At 39.0% G+C, this 19,609-nt stretch overlaps 1 protein-coding gene across 1 annotated transcript in view; it reads left to right on the forward strand.

Moving 5' to 3' along the window:
- Positions 1-19,609, forward strand: part of LOC149172074 (E3 ubiquitin-protein ligase HOS1-like) — a 184,813-nt gene that overhangs the window by 123,419 nt on the left and 41,785 nt on the right. Inside the window, exon 7 of the mRNA XM_089424193.1 lies at positions 817-1,350. Within this exon, the coding sequence (XP_089280319.1) occupies positions 817-1,350 (534 nt within the window). The remainder of the gene's footprint in view (positions 1-816; positions 1,351-19,609) is intronic.

Here is a 19,609-nt window from a genome sequence, read left to right on the forward strand (position 1 = left end):
TGGAAACTTTTCATTATATCTCTTGCTTATTTGAACCAGCAAGAAATGGCTGAAGAATGTTTTAATCTGTTCCATCATGGTGATATTACCTGTTTCCATGGAGAATATGCATTAAATAAAATTAGAGCTGGAATGGTATTATATGCATTATACCTTTTAATTAATCAGGTTTTTGCAATGATTCCTTCTTTGCATGATCATATCCCCCAGGCATACTGAGAGCTCAAAATTCAAGGAAAATGTTTAGATCCATGAAACAGGAGCCTTAATTAGAGTGTTTGCAAGATGACTTATAACTCCTTAGTTGAAATTTCATATAAAGAGTCAATTTTTGAATTCCCTAGTGTGGTTTTTGGTTTTTCAGCTCTGCAATGTTCTGTTCAAATATGTATTTCAGATTTTACATTCTGGACAAAATCTTGAGTAAAAGGAGATGTAAGAGCAACGATTATGATTCTATGTAGCCTAGATCTCCATTAGGGATATAGAATGTTATATCTTGTAACCTTGCTTTGGTTATTGTGGCAAAGCATTCCATTAAAAAAATTGGAGCTAGACTTCAGCTTTGTTTTCAACTTTTACTATGCTATTCAAAAGAGATATTGTTGTGCTAGTTTTGGGGCTTTTTGGGGACACTGTTGGTTAATGCTGCCTTGTTGAATAATCTTTTCAAATGAACTGGTGGCTGAAGGAAAACACTAACTGATCTGTTCTGGAGGTGCTTGACAAATACACTATTAAACACAAATTTCTAGGCTTGAACTGGTACATGTGTTTGTGGGGATATTGGTTGCAATGATACTGTTATGTTTTCAGGAGGCCTGTCGTCTTCTTCCAGAAATTGTCAGTCCGACTACACATCCGAAAGTTGCACGTGTTTTACTTGAAAGGCAAAATCCAGATGCAGCTTTGATGGTCTTACGTTGCTCTGGACATGATGGCCAGTTTGGAATCACAGATTCCGGCTTCCAGAGGGCAGGTGTAGTTGCTCTTCCTGAGGCTGTGACGGCTGTCAGAGTCAGGCTTGAGTGTGGACTTCTAACTGAGGCTTATCTTTATCAGAAAACACACTGCCAACGAGTCAGAGCAGAGCAAACAAAACATCGTCAAATGACAGCTGGAGTACGTGGAGCAGAAGATATGATTGGGTGTCGGGATTGGCTTACAGAAATGGAGATTCTAGTGGGTGAGATATGCTGGTTATGTATTAGAAGAAAATTAGTGGATAGGATGATTGAGTTGCCTTGGAACAGCAATGAGGAAAAGTTCTTGCAAAAGTGCCTTTTAGATAGAACTGTTCAAGATCCTTCATCTTCTGCTGGAAATCTTCTAGTTGTGTTTTTCATCCAGGTACATAGCTGGTACTTATGCCCACTTTGTTTCAAAGATACGTGTAAAATGTACAAGGATTGGATTAAACTTCACCCAATGTGTCAGTGTTGTCAAATTTTTATTTATTTATTTTCTGTAGATAGATAACTGCCAAACTGGTGAGAGTAATGCTTGAAATCAAAGAAATGAAGGTGTCTTAGGTGTTATTATTCATTCATATAAATTGCCACTGTGTTTTTGCTGTAGATGCAGTGAATAAAATATGTGAATTTGCTGGCTTAACTCATACTGTTCTAGCTTGTGCTTTCTGAATAATGTATGAAAGTGCAAAAAAGAGACCTCCACTGGCAATATCATGTTTTAGCCTCCCCTTCCTCTCAGGGAAATACACTGGTGGCTTTAGCAAGGTCGGTTGGAGAGTTTTCTGGTTCTTTGAAGACATGAAATGCTTTTTGCTTTTGTTTGAGACTGAATTAACTTGTCATTTCCTCATGAAATATACTAGTGACAAATTTTAAAGTTATTGTAGGTTGTTTATACCTGGAACTAGAACATAGGTTGTTTAAGTAAATGCACATTGACAAACTTTTTCACTGAACATAATTGGAATCTAGTTTTGAATCTTGCATAAAACTTCAATCCTAGAATCTTTTGGTTTAACTTGTCCTCGTAATGTTTTGACTTGATTTTAGTAGTGATAATGCCCCATATTACTAAATAAGTAAACTAATAGTAATAATATATAAATAAATAAATAAACAATATGCAAATATAAAAGAGAAGAACTATTAAATAAAATATAATAATAGAATACTAATAATAGTAATGGGAAAGAAAAAAGTTAATATAAAGAAAGAATTGAATAATGGCAAGTGGACCCCAGCGATTGAGTTCTTTATCATGTGTGGATTCTATATAAGGTCTGGGAAGAAGGAGAAAATATTATCTCTTTTGCTTGGGGCAAATGAAGGTAAGGTTATGAGGAATTGGCATTGGAATTGATTGAGGGCTTTTTGGGGGGGGGGGGGTTAGCTGTAGAAACATATAGTGCAGCTGAGCCTATGGTTGGGTGTAGAGTTGTCCTCCATGTGTTGGTTATGGTTAGCAGGATCAGAGCAGCACAACAGTTCACGGCATTGTCAGTAAGTGGATTCTTCATCTTGTGGGTGAGTTCCATCTTTCATTGCTCTTGTGGATTTTGATATTGGAATAAACAAATCTTTATTTTATCAATCAGTTTTCAATGAATTTCTTTGTATATGAAAATGCTTGTAATCGGGCTATTATATATCGTATTGGAACTTTGGCTCTAACTCTAAGGACCTATGGGCCTTTCCAAATAAGAATCTCTCTATCTTCATCATATCTACCACTTCCAAGTATTTTCACTGCAGGTAGCTCCATTAAATTCATCTATTTTAAGTTGTCTTGATCATTTTGTTAGATCTGAAAGATTTATTTCATATTTATGGATAGATTTGGTTTAATCACACTTTGTTTAACCCAAATTGATACATTACATCACAAAGATTTGAAGCTCTGCCTCTTTCTCACTCTCTCTCTTGCCCCCTCTATCCCTCTCTCTCTCATACACACATCTGATTTTCTGTTTGAAAGTCTTGCAAAGGTTTTTGCTAAGTAGGCCTTAATTTTTTTTTGTGAATCTCCCTTGCTTTCAGATTCCATCAACTTAGAATAAGTGAATTAACCTTGGATTTGATAAATTTAATGATAAATGGTTTGAATCATAAGTCAAGATCGTAAAATTTTCCATGTGCTGTTGTGTTTTGTCATCAAAATAAATTTAGACTAGATGACATTATTTGTTTTGAGTTCATTCATTGTATAATTTTTCTTCCCTTTAGGAGATGACGTCCTTGGAGCAAGATTGACTACTAATATCAATCATAATTCTCCAATCTTATGTTAAAATATATTAAAACTAGATAATTGGATCATTATATTGTTTGTCGTCCATCTCGATGCATTTGGAGTGGAAAAACTGGAGGAATCATCTCACGACACTGTTTTTACTGGTGGGACCCAGTTTGGTGAAACGTGCTCTGAAACCTTCCTGGAGCGTTTTGAGTCATCAAACATCTTCTTTTGGGGGTAAAACTTTCACGCTTTAGCGCAACATTTTTTCATGCTATTCTACACACAAAGACCTGTTGTCGCACAGATTGTCACGACAACGCTCAGACCAGGGGCTGTCACCTTGATCCCCGATCTCTCTGTTTAAGCCTGTCTCCCGCGGCTAACGGGGGTAGACCCTATGGGATAATGAATGACCAACTGGGGACTAGTTGGGTTGGGAGATAAGAGAGGAAACAAGCACTAAATTGATTTTATTAAGCTAATAGACCAGTGCCTTATGAAATAAATGATTAAACGATTATTTATCAAATGCTGCAGAAATATGAACTCATTAACAATCGTTTACCATCAAACAACTCAAACAAAGTTTAACTTTTACCAAATGTGAGATAATCAATAAATGCTCAATGGCTTAATGATACTCCAGCAATTAAAATTCAAAAGATTAAGTGCTTTAAATAACCACGTAATTTTAACCAGAGATCACATTCATATGGCTAATCTTTAAATGATCATTCAAGCATATTTAACGACATGAAAACATTAATCCCACATCAAAATTTTAGCCTCAGCAGAAAAGATATATGACAAATCCTTGAGCCAAGACTGAAACTAGCAAAAAATTTCCAAAATATTTTTATACTTTTCAAATAAAACAAGACTAAAGACTAAAAAAAACTTTAAATCTAAAATCTAAATAATACTAAAATCTAAACTAAATTAAAAGATACCGTTTTTTATTTTTTAAATACTATTAAAATCAAAATTCAAACAAATCTACAATCTAACTAAAACTAAGATCTAATCTAAATAAATAAAAAAAGGAAACTTTTTTATGCTTCTATGATTTTTTTTTTGGTTTTATCGTTGTTTATTATTAATTTACTTTAAACAAAATTAAATCTAAACTAAACTTAATCAAAATCTAAAACTAAAGTCTAATCTAGAATCTAAAAAATAACTTTTTTATGATTTTATTATTATTATTTTTTTTATTTTAAAATTCTAAAATTAAAACATAAAACTAAACTAAAATGAAAAGTGAAATTTATGAAGCCTTAAATCTAAACTAAATATAACTTTTAAATCCAAATGACAAACCAAATAAATATCTAACTAACAAAAATAAAATGACTCGAATATATCTAAACCCCAAACTAAATTAAAATCTATGAAACCGGATTCGTCCAAACCCCTGGACGAATCCCGAATCGGACGAATCGGACACGATTCTGTCCTGACACGTGTCATGTTGCAAGGACTCGTCGTGTCATATTCTGGTACGTCGTGTCCTGGGCGTGTTCAAAAAATGAATAACGTGTCACGAATTTTGGAATCGAGTCCTGGTTTCAGATTCGTTTTTCGGGCTGCTGCTAGGTTTAAATGCGCTGTTGTCTCTCCCATTTGACGGCAATTGCAAAGGAAACAACGATTTGGCAAAGACGCAAAGGTTTCATTCACCGAATCACGGCCCTGTAGCAGCAGAAACAAGAACTCATTTATACAATAGACTTCTACATTGCTGAGAGTCGAGACTTATTTTTACTATAGAGCGATGCTGTTGTGCGATGCTACTGTATACATTTGATGCCACGATGCCACTGTAATAGATGTAATGACTTGTAAGTTTTAACTGTATTCCTATTGCTATAAGTGTATAGAACCCTTATCACAACAATACTGTAATCATCAAATCTGAGATAGTTCCTACCACTGTGAGGACCGAATCAAAATCCCTGAGATAGTAACGAATCTGTGGACTGGTTACCTTTATAGTACTGAAATGTATGACTGTGCAGTGTGATGCAATCCAAACTGTCATATCCTTTGCTGCCACTGTAATACGAACTGTAGAGGGATCCAAATTCCCTACTTATCCAAACTCTGTCTTGAGTTCTATTTATCATTTATGTGACCAGTACCACTGACATTTATTTGACTTTTGTATGTACTATGCATGCTAATAGCTATAGATGAAGATCTATGTTTGAAATCAATAAATTTGTATCATTAATTAAAATTTGTGTAAGAAATATGCTAATAACTAATTTTTAATATATATATATATATATATATATATATATATATTTTTTTTTTTTTTTAATAAAATAATATATAACGTGTCCTAACGTGTCATGTTCCGGGGGTCAGCGTGTCCCGAATCCGACACCACGAATCCCGAATCCTACGTGTCCCGAATCCTCGTGTCAGGTGACTTAGATTAAAATGGATATATAAAAAACATTTAGAAAACTAAAACGTAACCAAAATACTCATACGCTAAAAAAAAAGAGTTTGTTGTTTGTATGCAGGTGTGCGTGTGTAGGAACAGTAGTGGCTGAGGGAGTTGCGTGGGGAGTGATAGTAGAAAAAAATGGACCCAATAGCTGGACGATGCCGGAAGAGGGAGAATGTTGCAGCGTGAAGAAGGGAATGCGGGAGGATTAGCTGTGCGTGGGAGAGTGTTTCAACAACCGTTCGATAGGATGGCAGCGTAAGGCAGCAAGGAAGACTACGATGCAAATGGTATGCACGCTTGCTACGCAGGTTGTGGAGGGCGACGTGAAGAGGGCTCGAATGTAGTGCTTTGAAGCTGGACGCACAGGTAAATAGTTGCGTGATTCAATGAGAGAGCCACAGATAGTGTAGGAGCACGTGGATTGCTTGCAAATGCATGTAAAAAGGAAGGTTTAATGGAAACAGCGTGGGATGGGCAGCGAGATGAAGATGCTGGCTCAGAATTACACGCAACAATGATATAACACGCAGATGTAGGGGAAGCGTTGAGTGACGTAACTGCATAGATTTGCCTTAAAAAAGAATTCAAAATGCCCTTGTAACACAAAGAAATCTTGAGAAATAGCAAGGAGCCGTTCAAACCCTTGGAAATCTTCAGAAAACCTTGCAACCTGTAATGGAAAGATAGACAGCCAGAGAATATATGTATAAAAACTAAAACCCTACAAACCAGCTACAATATTTACAGCTTTGTGACTCTACAAAAGCCAGATTTGTCAGAATATCAGATTTACTATGAGATACTTCAGAAAACTCTCATGCAATTCAAAAAAAATTAAATTTTAAATGTCAAACCCAGAATCGAAATTGGTTGGGCTCTACAAGAAAATGCTTTGTGGGAGTTGGCTGGTTCAGTCGAGAACTTCCCCAAATGCCCACTAATTTCTTCAATAAGGGACTCTTGCACAACTCACTTCAGCCATCAATAAAGAGGGAAAAAACAGTACTAGATTCAAGATGCAATGGAGATCCCTGCCATTATTTCAGAAATAGTATTACCATTCAAACCCTAGTAAGTGAACAAGATACCTGTGTTCAACAATACTCTACATCAAGCTATTACTAATGGCTGAAAATAAAATTATGTAGGAAATAAAACAGCTCACAACACTTCAGGAGAGTAACACCAACAAGATTTCAACCCCAAAGTCTTTCTTTATTTGCATCAGAAAAAGTTTACAAGAGAGCTTTCTTTAGCACAAGACTCACCGATCAAATGATTTCAAATGACCCCTAGCACCCTATTTAAAGGAAAAATTCCCAACGGCTAGTTCGAGTGATCCATGTCAAAATGATCTCGACCGTCGATGAGGATCAAGATATCTTTTAATCTCATTCGTCGAATTTTTAAATGCATTTTAATATATTAAAAAATTGAAATTCTGCATTTATTTACTCAAAAATTTGACTCATTATTATTTTATTATTTTTTAATTATTTTTTAAATTTTTAAATTTTATTATTATTATTATTATTTGTTTATTTATATTTTTTAATTTGTTTTTTAAATGGATCCTCGAACTTAGCCTTTGGAAAAATCACCTAGGACTTAGGACTTAAGACCTATGAGGGGATTAAAACATTTTCTAACCCTCAAGACACTTTACATCATGACTTTTACAATTATACATCTCAAGGGGGAAAACACATTTGACATAGACCCTCATAAACTACCCAGTTCTGCGACCAAATAAACCTAGCAGATCAACACACTAGGATTCCTCTAAGATTTTAATGACAAAATTCATTCCGGCTTTAGGGTTAGGCTGAAGGAAAACTCTGCTGATCATGGATCGGTGAGACAAAAAACCTTCCGGAATGTAGATTATCACTAGAAAATTAGGTCCACCTAGGCAATTTACATACAATTTACATACAATTTACATACATGATTCAGCTCTGCTAAGATTATGTACAATTCACACATGCAGACTGGGTTTACAACATAACATGATCAGGTCGATGATGACTGTCGAATGGCACATACATGTCGATTAAGCGCTATCCCTTTTGTAAAAAAAAAGGGTTGTACTGCTATGGGAAGTTGACACATAGTGGTCAACAAGACCTTTCCAACAATGCAAGAAGCGTGTCAATCGAAGTTCGTATGCAAAAGTTACGGCACTTAGAAGTTGACCTTCACGTTTTGACACCTATAGTTCGGGAGGATGCCGCGTCAACCCCCATTATTCATGGAAAATGGGCTAGCCACCTGTTTTCGATGTAAAATACTCTAGAAGAGTCTATATTGTAACTCTAGTCAAAATTGATGTAGTCAAACTTAACCACTAGTGGGCAATCAGGCTCTGTTATAACCGGGGCACTAGGAGCAAGAGGCATTTCATTCTTTCGAGAGCATTTTGTTCCATAGCTGAGCAAAGATAGCTAGGATAGATAGGAGGAAGAGTGCACAGAGAGGATCTATGCACTAAAGTAGCTCACGAGCCACAGGCATTACTTCTTTGTACTTGCAGCCATATTTTCAGATAGAGAAATAGAGCAAAGCGACCTCACCTTCCAGCTGGGTTTTCTCCCGAAAGGGTTTCCCAATGAGCATATCTTGTGTTTTATGTGTGTGAGCTTATTTTCTCGTTCTCTACTTTTCAACATAATTTATATTCGCATGCATGCACTAATTACAGTTAAATCCATAGATCTTAAAGTTTAATAACCTGTAATTGTGTAAAATTTTAGTATTTTAATATATTATTATCAGATCTGTTGTGACGAATTGTGCAGTGGAATATCCATGACAGTTTACGGATCATTTGATATCCGAGCCAAACTTCTTTGGGTATTTTGTGGAGATTGTAGGGATCTAGATCTGCGGGGCCGAAAATCGTAAAACCCTAATCATGGGTGATGAATTTGTAGGCGAAGCTCGTGATCTTGTAGAGGTGAGGTTTTCGTGGCTAGAACAAGAAGTCGTAGATATAAACCGCAATGTAAACCTCCTCATGGCGACCCTAAGTAAATAAGCTGGGGATATTTGGAGAAGATGGGGGTTCAAATGTAGAGGACAAATCAGAAGGGGGAGCAGGAGATTAGGAAGACATGGAGAACCAGCTGAAGCAAAAACCCATAAAAAATCAACCTTGTTCGAGTGCTGTGAATCAATCCTTGTTCAAAATGGAAGCAAAAGTCGATATCAAGCCATACCATGGTGACATCGACGCTCTGAAGCTGAACCACTAGTTTCAGCAATTGGCAGTCTATTTCAACATCCATCATATCAAGGAAGGGCAAAAGATCTCATTCGCGCGGATGGAATTAGAGGCCCATGCACTGACTTGGTGGGACAGCCACACATAAACACTGAGGTTGGACGGAGAACCTCTAGTGACTAAGTGGGAGGATTTCAAAACCCTCATTAAGTCACAATTTTATCCCATTGGGTATGTGGAGGACCAGTGGATCCGGTGGCATTACTTTAGGCAAAAGTCAGGCCAAATCGTGCAAGAGTGCACCACATAATTTAGAAAATGGCTATAATGTTGGGTATCTCTCGAAAGAATCCAAATGTACTCCTCAAGTATTTGGAGGATTTGCACCTCCATCTGCGTCATAAAGTGATGTTGTTCAAACCCAAATTGGTGGACGAGTCTTGTGTATATGCATAGTACCTTTAGAACATAGGCCTGAAAAGAGCGCAATCAAGTGGATCGAAGTAGAAGGAGCAACAAGAAGCTTCTAAGGAGGGGAAGAATAAGCAAAAAGCGGGAAAAGATAAAAAGAGGGCAACCACAACACACGAGTGCAAAGATCCTAGCAACCATTTAACCACTGCAACCACTACAACATTGATGGCCATACATAGGAGAAGTGCGGGAAGTTGCATCCAGAGCTAAACCCGAAGAACAAGAAGAAAGGTAATAAGAAGAAGAATTTCATGGCCAGTGATTCGAGAAACCAAGTTGAAAGCAACTCAGACGTGGATGAGAAGATCGTCTGTACATCAGTGCAGAAGGAGGTGAATTTGAGTAGCCTTCAACAACAGGAAGAGAAAGAAATGACCAAACTCTTCCATATAAAGATACATGTCAAGAAGACAAAGATTGATGCTTTGTTTGACTCAAGATCGCAGGCGAATCTCATTGCAGCAAAGTTGGTCAAGAAGTTGGGGTTGGAAGTTCGTGATCATCCAAACCCATATCCACTGGGATGGGTAAATAAGGATGCAGAGTTGAAGGTAACAAAACAGTGCAAAATTAGATTTGCTATCAGTGATGATTGTATTGATAAAGTAAATCTGGATGTGGTTCCCCTTGATGTTTGTGGGGTCATGTTTGGGAGTCCATACATGTACATGCATGATGCAATATTCATGAGGAGAGGTAACCAATACCGGCTCATCAAGGATGGAAAATCGTTCATCATCAACGCGCACAAAGGCAGGTTGAAAATTTCATTGGTAAGTGCCAACCGAGCCAGAAAATTGATCAGTTTCACCAAGAAGTATGTTTTATTGTTTTGAAGAGAAAGTTAGTTTGAAGAGGAGTCAATAAGAGGCAAGGCATCTTTGGAGGGGTGTACTAAGAAGCATAGACAACAATTGGAGTTGTTACAGGTGTACAAGGATGTGTTCCGAGAGCCTAAAGGGTTACCACCTAAGAGAGAAGTGGAGCACGAGATCCAACTATTGCCAGACTTCCCATTGCCAAATATTGGGCTGTACAGGCCGTCCGTTATAGAAGCAATTGAGCTGAGGAAACAATTGCATCAGTTGCTGCAATGCTGATTTTCGGTAGCATCAAATGTGCTCTAGCTTTGAAATATTGTGGGGGGCTAAGATCTCAAGAACCCAGAAATTGTTTGGAGAAATTCCATCCGAATGAGGAGTTATTAAAATAATTAATATTTTTAATGGGTTCCTAAGTTTAAACTTTGGAAAATAAAAATATTAATGGATATTAATAAGAATATTGGTGAGAAACATTTAAGTGATGAGGATCAAGTCTGTTTTAATATTAACTGTTGATTAGGGACTTAATCTCGGGTGTTGATTCATCAACAAGAAAAGTATAAGAGGAGGCTTGTGGGTCAGTTAGAGATACACTTGCGAGATCAGTCAGTTCGATTTTTCTAGGGTGAGGTTTGCTAAGAAAATTGAACAAGTAATCTGTTGCAGCAGAGGGGCAGGGATAGTTGAGGTTGGAGGATCTTCTCCAGGACCTCAAATACACAATAGAGAGAGGCAAAGAGACGCCAGAGGAGGCAGTGCAGACCCAGGAGACTGACGCTAAGCTAGGAAGGGCCCACACATTTCCAGCGTTGGGGTAGAGCCACCCTCCAACAAAAATCTAAATTCAGCCGGGGAGCAACAAGAACAACAAAGAAGGCTGATGTTAGAGCTCCAGGAGGGGCAGCACAATGCTGACATAGTGTCCTAGTGTGATCCATGCAGGCCCACACAGCTATTGCGAAGTGGCAGCGCAGTTGTAGCCGGGGACAATCAGTGCAGTTGCCAGAACGGAGAGATTTTTCCAGGTGAAGTGAGGAAATCTCACTTAGGTTTCTGCCATTTTATTTTTATCTTTGTAATTGGATAATCGAGAGGGCATCCAGAGTGGTATTCAGAACTACTACTTAATAATTTGAAAACCCTTAGAGTTGCTGCACCAATTTTCTCGCATTGGGTTTTTCTGGGGACATTTGTCCAAAAATAATGGTGTTCCTTGTGTATTTGTCTCGTTCTATTTTCAGTTCATGATATGTATGTATGTGTTGTCTGCATTAATGTTTTCATCGCTGTTTAAATAATTAAATAACTTGTTGAATGTAAAAACAAGTAGGAGATGATAATCCAATGATTGCAGTAGGATTTCTAATGTGTAGATTTAGAAATTTTCACATGCAACAGGGTGTCATTCGTCCGAGTACATCACCATGTGGGTCACCCCATCAACATTGTGCCAAAGAAGGATGGGACTTGGTGGATGTGTATAGATTACAGGGCGTTGAATAAAATCACGCTCAAGAACAGATACCCCCTGCCCAAGATAAATGATTTACTGGATCAATTGTAGCAAGCAAAATATTTCACCAAGTTGGACTTGAAGTCTGGATATCACCAAGTTGGAGTCAAAGAAGAAGATTGTTAATTTTAGGTATGTTCTATGCTAGAGCAATTTATTTCAATTTTCCAATATCTTTTCCAGATTAGCAATCACATAAACAGTAAAGTAAACTGCAAATAGAACATAAATATAAATCGCAGAAGACAAGCTAAGACAAGAGGACACAAGATGTGGCGCTAGCCAGGGACAAACCCCAATGTTGGGAAACCCTTGATCAATTCTTCTTTTATGTTCTTCAAAGTCCAATAGAGAAAGAGAGAGAGAGAGAGAGAGAGATAGTACATTTACAACAAAAGTCAACACTTTGACTTTCTATATCTATATGAGATCAGTTGAAGACATGTTGCTTCAACTGATTCTCCAAGGTGACTCCTTCACCTATAACTATGTTGCATCTCGTCCATATCACGACCATGTTATGCACTTCATGTTGCTGCTCCTATCACTAAGCTGCTCCAATCATTGAGCTGTCCTTTATCATGGATCTGTACCCAATATTGTTGATCTACATTCACTGATTGCTACGTTGTACTCATCATACAACATCACTTTGCTACCCCTATCAGGTTGCAACCATCACCACGCTGCATTCTTGTTACAACATCATGCTATGGTCCTGAGCTCCATCATGCTGCTGAGTTGCTGTACACAACTTTACTGCTCTCCATCATCATGCTGCACATATTTTGCTGCTGTCTTCATGATGACTGGTTAGGGTACCAAGCACTATTGAAACAATCCTTCAAACAACCTAGGACACTTCTTTGGTTATGTTGTTGATCTGGGCATATATACAAGTCCTCAAATACTCATACACAATCCTTGACTGTGGTGTTATGGCCTGTGGCCTAACACACAGTCTTTCTGTAGCTTCGAGGCAGCATAAACCTTGCTTCTTGTCCTTTCAACGAGATCCCAATAGATCTATCCCTTAGCTCCTCTAACTCGGTTATCCTACAAGAAGAGAACAACTTCATGTAGTCACAAAAGGATACACAAACAATTCTGTCTCTATGACGGTGCTGTCACCTACAGCAACGCGAACTTTCCTTCTTCTTTTACGCTGTCAATAGGCTTCGTTTAGTTGTGATAGTGTCTATCCTTGGAGTGCGTATTAGGCCTCTCTTATTTGTGGCTAGGGCCTCCTTTGGTCAGCGAAGATGGATTGCATTAGACTGTGTATTAGGGCCTGCGTATAAGGCTTCTTTGGACATCGTATTAGGGCTCGCGTATAAGGCTTCTGGTCAACGTATTAAGGCCTCCGTATAAGGCTTCTGGACAACGTATTAGGGCCTTCATATAAGGCTTTTGGATAGCGTATTTAGGGCATCACTTGACTGTGTAATGGAGCTTCTTTAGACAGTGGATAGGAGCCTTCCCTTCACTGCGGCTAGGGCATCATACACTTAGCCCAACGTATTCTTTTGTGTCTCTCTTTCACCAAAAACCCAAGATGTGGAGAGGAGGAGATCACATAAAGAATGTGTACAAAATGACTTCAAATCATCTTTTATTTATACTAAAACGCAAATGATGAATAGACATGTCTATTGGGCTTCTGAGCCTACTCAAGTTGCTGGCCGACTTGACAATTTGTTTTATAACATAAATAAGTTCATAACTTCATAAATACTTATCGAAATTGGATGATCTTTAGATCAATCCTACACCTCTCGATGAGAAGGATTCAATAAAAATATCAGCTGCCATAAATAAGATGACCCACATGGAGTTTGGCCCTAGTTGCCAATTTTAAGACTCCCTCTCAACTAGGGAGAACTCCATCCGCTGATCCATATGACTAACTGTACTATCTCTGCCATCAGTGCCCTGCACTGCTCTGTTCTGCTTTCCTTAGCTCTGCTCAACTCTGTTGGCTCTGCTCTGCTAGCTTTGCTCAGCTCTGCTGGCTCTGCTCTGCTAGTTCTGCTCAGCTCTGCTAGCTTTGCTGGTTCTGCTCTGCTAGTTCTGCTCAGCTCTGCTAGCTCTGCTGGCTCGGCTCAGCTCTGCTCAGCTCTGCTAGCTCTGCTCAGCTCTGCTCAGTTCTGCTGGCTTTGCTCTGCTTAGCTCTGCTAGCTCTGCTTAGTGTATTCTTTTGTGTCTCTCCTTCACCAGAAACCCAAGACGTGGAGAGGAGGAGATCACATTAAGAATGTGTATAAAATGACTTCAAATCCTCTTTTATTTATACTAAAACGTAGATGATGAATAGACATGTCTATTAGGCTTCTGGGCCTACTCAAGTTACTGGCTGACTTGACACTTTGTTTTATAACATAAATAAATTCATAACTTCATAAATACTTATCGGAATTGGATGATCTTTGGATCAATCATACACCTCTCGATGAGAGGGATCCAATAAAAATATCAGTGGCCATAAATAAGATGACCCACATGGAGTTTGGTCCTAGTTGCCAATTTTAACACTCCCTCTCAACTAGGGAGAACTCCATCCACTGATCCATATGTCCAACTGTACTATCTCTACCATTAGTGCCTTGCACTGCTCTGCTCTGCTTTACTTAGCTTTGCTCTGCTTTACTTAGCTCTGCTCAGCTCAACTCTGCTAGATCTGCTTAGCTCTGCTGGCTCTACTCTGCTGAACCACGAAGAAAAAGAATTGATCGAGAATGTGTCATACCATTCTCCACTGACTCGAAGTCAGTCTCAGAGTGTGTATCATTGGTCCTAGACCAATCCTCAACTGACCCGAAGCCAGTGTCATAGTATGTACCACTCTCATTGGTCCCAGACCAGTCCTCTACTGACTCGAAGTCAGTGTCAGAGTATGTACCACTAATCCGAATTGGATCCATGGAAATTATCAAAGTGCTATGATTGTATCAAATCAGGACAGACTTCAAAAATTTGTGAACAAAGAGCTATTAGGAAGACCTCTGGACAGTGGCAGTTTGTAGCTAGCAAAGAATGATGAGGACCTCGGTCAAAGTGCGCTGACCGAGGCCCATGGAGACTGCGCAGGATGCAAACTAGCAGTTAGGAAGTCCGGATCGGAAAACGGAGGCCGTTTTTGATGCGCGATTAACGCATCGTTGGGCAAAACCCCTCGAGAAGGAAAATCCCTGAGCGCTCGGTTGCATGGGAAGGCGGGAAACCGTAAGGAAAGCGCTAAAGCGAAAGGCGGGCCTCGCGCTCCAAAACCAGCGGAATATCGGAGGCATGTTGGGCGGTAAGCGGATTTGGCAGGAGAACGAGTGATTCCACACATTGCACAATGCGTGTCCAGCGGACGAGAGAGAAAATCACCTCTCATCGCGGTCTAACGGTTGAGCAAGTCAACCGCGCGATAAGAGCGAACACCGTAGGATCTGGAGGCTCCAGTTCTAACGGCGGAGATTGCACTCGATGAATGACCAGATCTGGAGGGAGAATTAAGTTGCGGCATATAAAAGTCTGAAGTCCGATTTCACCGCTGAGTTGGCAGATGAATCATTACACAGCGCAACCAAAATACCGAAATGTTTGAGGAAGAGCTGGCGCAGTTCGTGAGAAGACAAGTGGCCACTTCCCTGCGACATGTTACACAGTGGTGATGACGCAGAGGTAGGGAACTCCAAGCGAACAACAACTGGCGATTCGAAGGGGCGGTAGAGGAAGCGAACAACAGCAGGCGATTCGAAGGGGCGGAAGAGGAAGCGAACAGTCATGAGAGAAATTGGATTTAAGCCATGAACAGAAGGAGACAGAAGGAGAGAGAGCGCGAAGCGAGCACTGTAAGGAAGAAGGAGACAGTGAGACAGAGAGACAGAACAGAGAATAAGCAAGAAGCAGAAAACAGAGAGCCGAGCTAACCTGCAGAGTAAGGTAGCATCGAGCAAACAGAGGGCTTGAGAGGTTCGAGCAATCCCTGAGAGGATATCTGTCGGGAACTGGGTACCAAATTGGACTCATCCCATTCAAGACCAGTTGAGGTCGAGACTTAGTAAGGAAGAGTCTGTGCACTCTAGTGGCTTGGGGAATCCAAGAACCACCCTGCTAAGCATCATCTGTTTCAGGAGACTCAAATTGAGCTCCTCATTATAAAAACTCTGCTTTAAAGACACAATAAGAAAAGGCCACCACTGAAAGCTGGACCAGAGACGTAGCCCTGGAGGATTGGGTGAACTCCTTGTTAATTTGTTGTTGTGTTCTTGTATTTGCTTACTGTGTTTCTCTTAATGTTTTCGATTTTCTAGTGTCTGTGTATTTGACAATTTGATCGATCTGTTGCCTAAGATAACATAGACACACACCAGCACATGAGTCTGTAATACCTTCATTAATTAATTAATTAACTAAGATCACTCACGAGTGATTTTGAGATCAAGTGGTATCAGAACCCAAGGCTGTTAAGGTTAGACAAACTTGTGTTGGATTTAGGTGTTGAATGCTAACTAGATCAAAGCTCAAATTAGGAGAAGGAGAGTTGGTCGAAACTAATCCTGAAATTGGGAGAGTCTATCCTCGGAAGACAATGTCAGAGGAAGGTTCTATGGGGCTAGACCTTCAATTCATAGATAGTTTCCTAGCCATAAAACCCACGGTAGAGGAAATGTATGGGCACTTTAGAAAACACAAAGATGAAGATTCATCAGGCTCCAGACAAGATAAATGAGAAGATGAGTCTCACTTCCATGACCACTCAAAAGGCAAGGGGAAAGAAGAAAGCTTTCTCACACTTCCTAATAGCCCTGAACATAAAAAGAAGGCATCGTTGATTAAACTAGATGTCAAATTTGATTTACCTATATATGATGGAAAGTTGAATGCAGAAAAGCTGGACAATTGGATTAGATAAATTGATGTTTATTGCCTTGGTTTGGTGGGAAGGCAGGACCCAAGCTGTCCTGAAGAGACATGGTAAGATTATCTTTGTTTTGAGTGAATTTGTTTCTGCAATCAAAAAGCAGTTCTATCCATTGGCCTATATGTAGCAAGCCATGATGAGCTGGAAAACTCTTCGACAGTTGAAAGGGCAAAGTGTACAGGGATACACTCAAGAATTTAGAAAGAGAGCATTGATTCTAGGAATCTCATTAGACTCACCTGAGACTCTGTTGAAGTACATTGGTGGTCTACACAGCTACATGAGGCACACTATCCTCATGTTTAATCCCACTAGTATAGATGAGGTATCTGTTCAAGCTACTCATATAGAAGCTAGAGGAAAGAATGGAAGTCCAGAAGTTGGGGGATCATCCCAACCCACTGCAAGCAAGAATTGTAAAAATCTCTGTTTTCCCACCCCGGTTTTCAGTTTCTCCTTATTTCTCCCATGTAGTTAAATGCCCATTCCCATAACCATACATTTAACAGACTGAAAAAAATAAATATTGCTGAAAACACAAATTCTGGAAATTTTTCAGAATGCTGGAAATTGCAGAATTAAAAATCAGCAATCAAAAACAACGATTAAAACACATTAAAACACTGATATTTTTGGTCAACTTGACCCTGGAAAAACCCCCTACAACTCTTGGGGAAAACCAGTTTGAGAGCTCTTCTTTATTTCTGAAAATTGCCTTTTTATAGTGAGAATTATTCAGCAAAAAATCAGCAAGCAAATTTACAACTTATCTTCTTTCCCGTGCCTCACAGCAATCTGGAAATTACAGCAAACAGGACAGCAATAAATGCTGTACGGCCTCCGTTTTGTGTGCAGAAAAATCAGCAAACTGCTCCTCGATTTTTGTGCAAAAATCTGTCTTTCACTATGTGCTGAATCAGCTGTACAAATCTGCTCAACTGCTGCCTTGGAATGTGTGCCAAGCTGCTGTCTCCTTCTCCTCCCTGCTTAGAAATCTCTCTTGCTCTCTTGCTCTCCTTCTCCCAATTTGCTCATGAAAGAATGAATGACCTTTTCCTCCTTTTCCTCCTTTAATATAACTCCAAGTGACTTTTGGGTGATCCAAGTGACTTTTGGGTGATCTCTAAATCCAATGGCTGAAATAGATTTAGATCAATGGCTGAGATTAAATGCTCATTTAAATCTCACTTTCTATTTTTTAATTCACCCCACTTTAATAAAGACCCACTTAGTCATTTATTTCCAAAGTCACTTTTCCTTTCTAATTTTTCATTGACTTTATAAAAGTCACTTTAAAATTAGACTTAATAACTTTATCACTTAAAGTCACTTTTAAATTAGATTTAACTTTATAAAATTATAAAGTCACTTTAGGAGAAAAATTAAATTCTTTTGGACACTTTTCCCTAGGCCAAAGATCAAAGCCTAAGGGAACCACCTGTCCTCCGGTACCAAATTTCAACAAGAATAAGGAGAAAAGAAAGCAGAAATGGAAAGCAAGGAAGGCTAACACTGCACAGAAAAGCAAGGCTTCATGCACTCGCTGTAAAAAGGATGGGCATGATGATGAGCACTGTTGGATTCTGCATCCGGAGTGGAGACCTAAGAAGTTCGAGGGCAAGAAGAAGAAGACTGTTGCAGCTATTCAAAAAGATTTGGGGTCAGACTTAGGAGATGAAACAACTATTGCAGCCACAAGTATAAGAGGTTGTCCGCTTTAGAGAATGCAAAAATCAAGAAGCAGGTGCAGGAGTTGCTCGAGAAAGGGTTCATCAGACCTAGCACATCACCATGTGGGTCACCAATCGTTTTGGTGAGAAAGAAAGATGGCTCGTGGAGAATATGCATTGATTATCGAGCACTGAGTAAGATAACAATCAAAAATCATTATCCCCTTCCTCGCATAGATGATTTTTTTCCTCGCATAGATGATCTTTTAGATCAATTGAAAGAAGCTGTTTATTTTTCCAAGTTAGACTTGCGTAGGGGATAACATCAGGTCAGAGTTGCAGAACAAGATGCATGGAAGATTGCTTTCAAAACAAAGCAGGGATTGTATGAGTGGCTGGTTATGACTTTTAGCATAACTGATGCTCCTGCTACTTTCATGAGATTAATGAATGATGTACTCAGACCTTTTCTTGATGATTTTGTTATTGTGTATCTGGATGACATTCTGATATTTAGCAAAATGTGGGAAGAACACTTAAAGCATGTTAAACAGACACTAGATGTTTTGGAAAGAGAAAAACTTTATGTTAAACTCTCAAAATGTGAATTTGGCAAAACATCTTTGAATTATTTGGGTCATATAGTAGGGGTGGTGAATTGAAGATAGATCCCTCTAAGGTAGTAGTCATTGTGAACTGGCCTAAACCCAAATCTGCTACAGAAGTTAGAAGCTTCTTAGGAGCAGCGCAATATTGGAGGAAGTTCATTTCTAACTTTTCTTTAATTGCAACTCCCTTACATGCTTTAACAGGATTGAACAGGTTGTTTCAGTGGGGAGGCAAACAGCAGAAAGCCTTCGACACCTTGAAAGAAAAGATTAGTACAACTCCTGTACTAACACTGCCTAATCTTCAAAGACCATTTGAGATCCAAACGGATGCCAGTGACTGCCATAGGAGCAGTGTTGACACAACATCGTAAACCCATATGTTATCATTCTGAGACATTTAATTCTGCAGTAGTTAACTATCCTACATATGATAAAGAATTGTATGCATTAGTACAGAGTGTGAAAAAGTGGAAACATTACTTAATGGGCAAAGAGACAGTAATACATACTGATCATCAACCACTTCAATATCAACACTTCCAAACTAAGTTGCAGCAATCAAGGCACTATAGATGGATGGGTTTTCTACAACAGTTTCATTTAGTCATCAGATATAAAAAGGGCATACACAATAAAGTTGCAGAGATGTTATCTAGACCCATTATAAATGCATCTACTATACTTAAGCATAATTTTGTGTTGCATGAGAGTTAC

Source organism: Pinus tabuliformis, chromosome 4_2 (assembly GCF_031772625.1).
Source record: "Pinus tabuliformis cultivar Carrire ecotype Pingquan chromosome 4_2, CPIR1, whole genome shotgun sequence".
Classification (NCBI taxonomy): Eukaryota; Viridiplantae; Streptophyta; class Pinopsida; order Pinales; family Pinaceae; genus Pinus; species Pinus tabuliformis.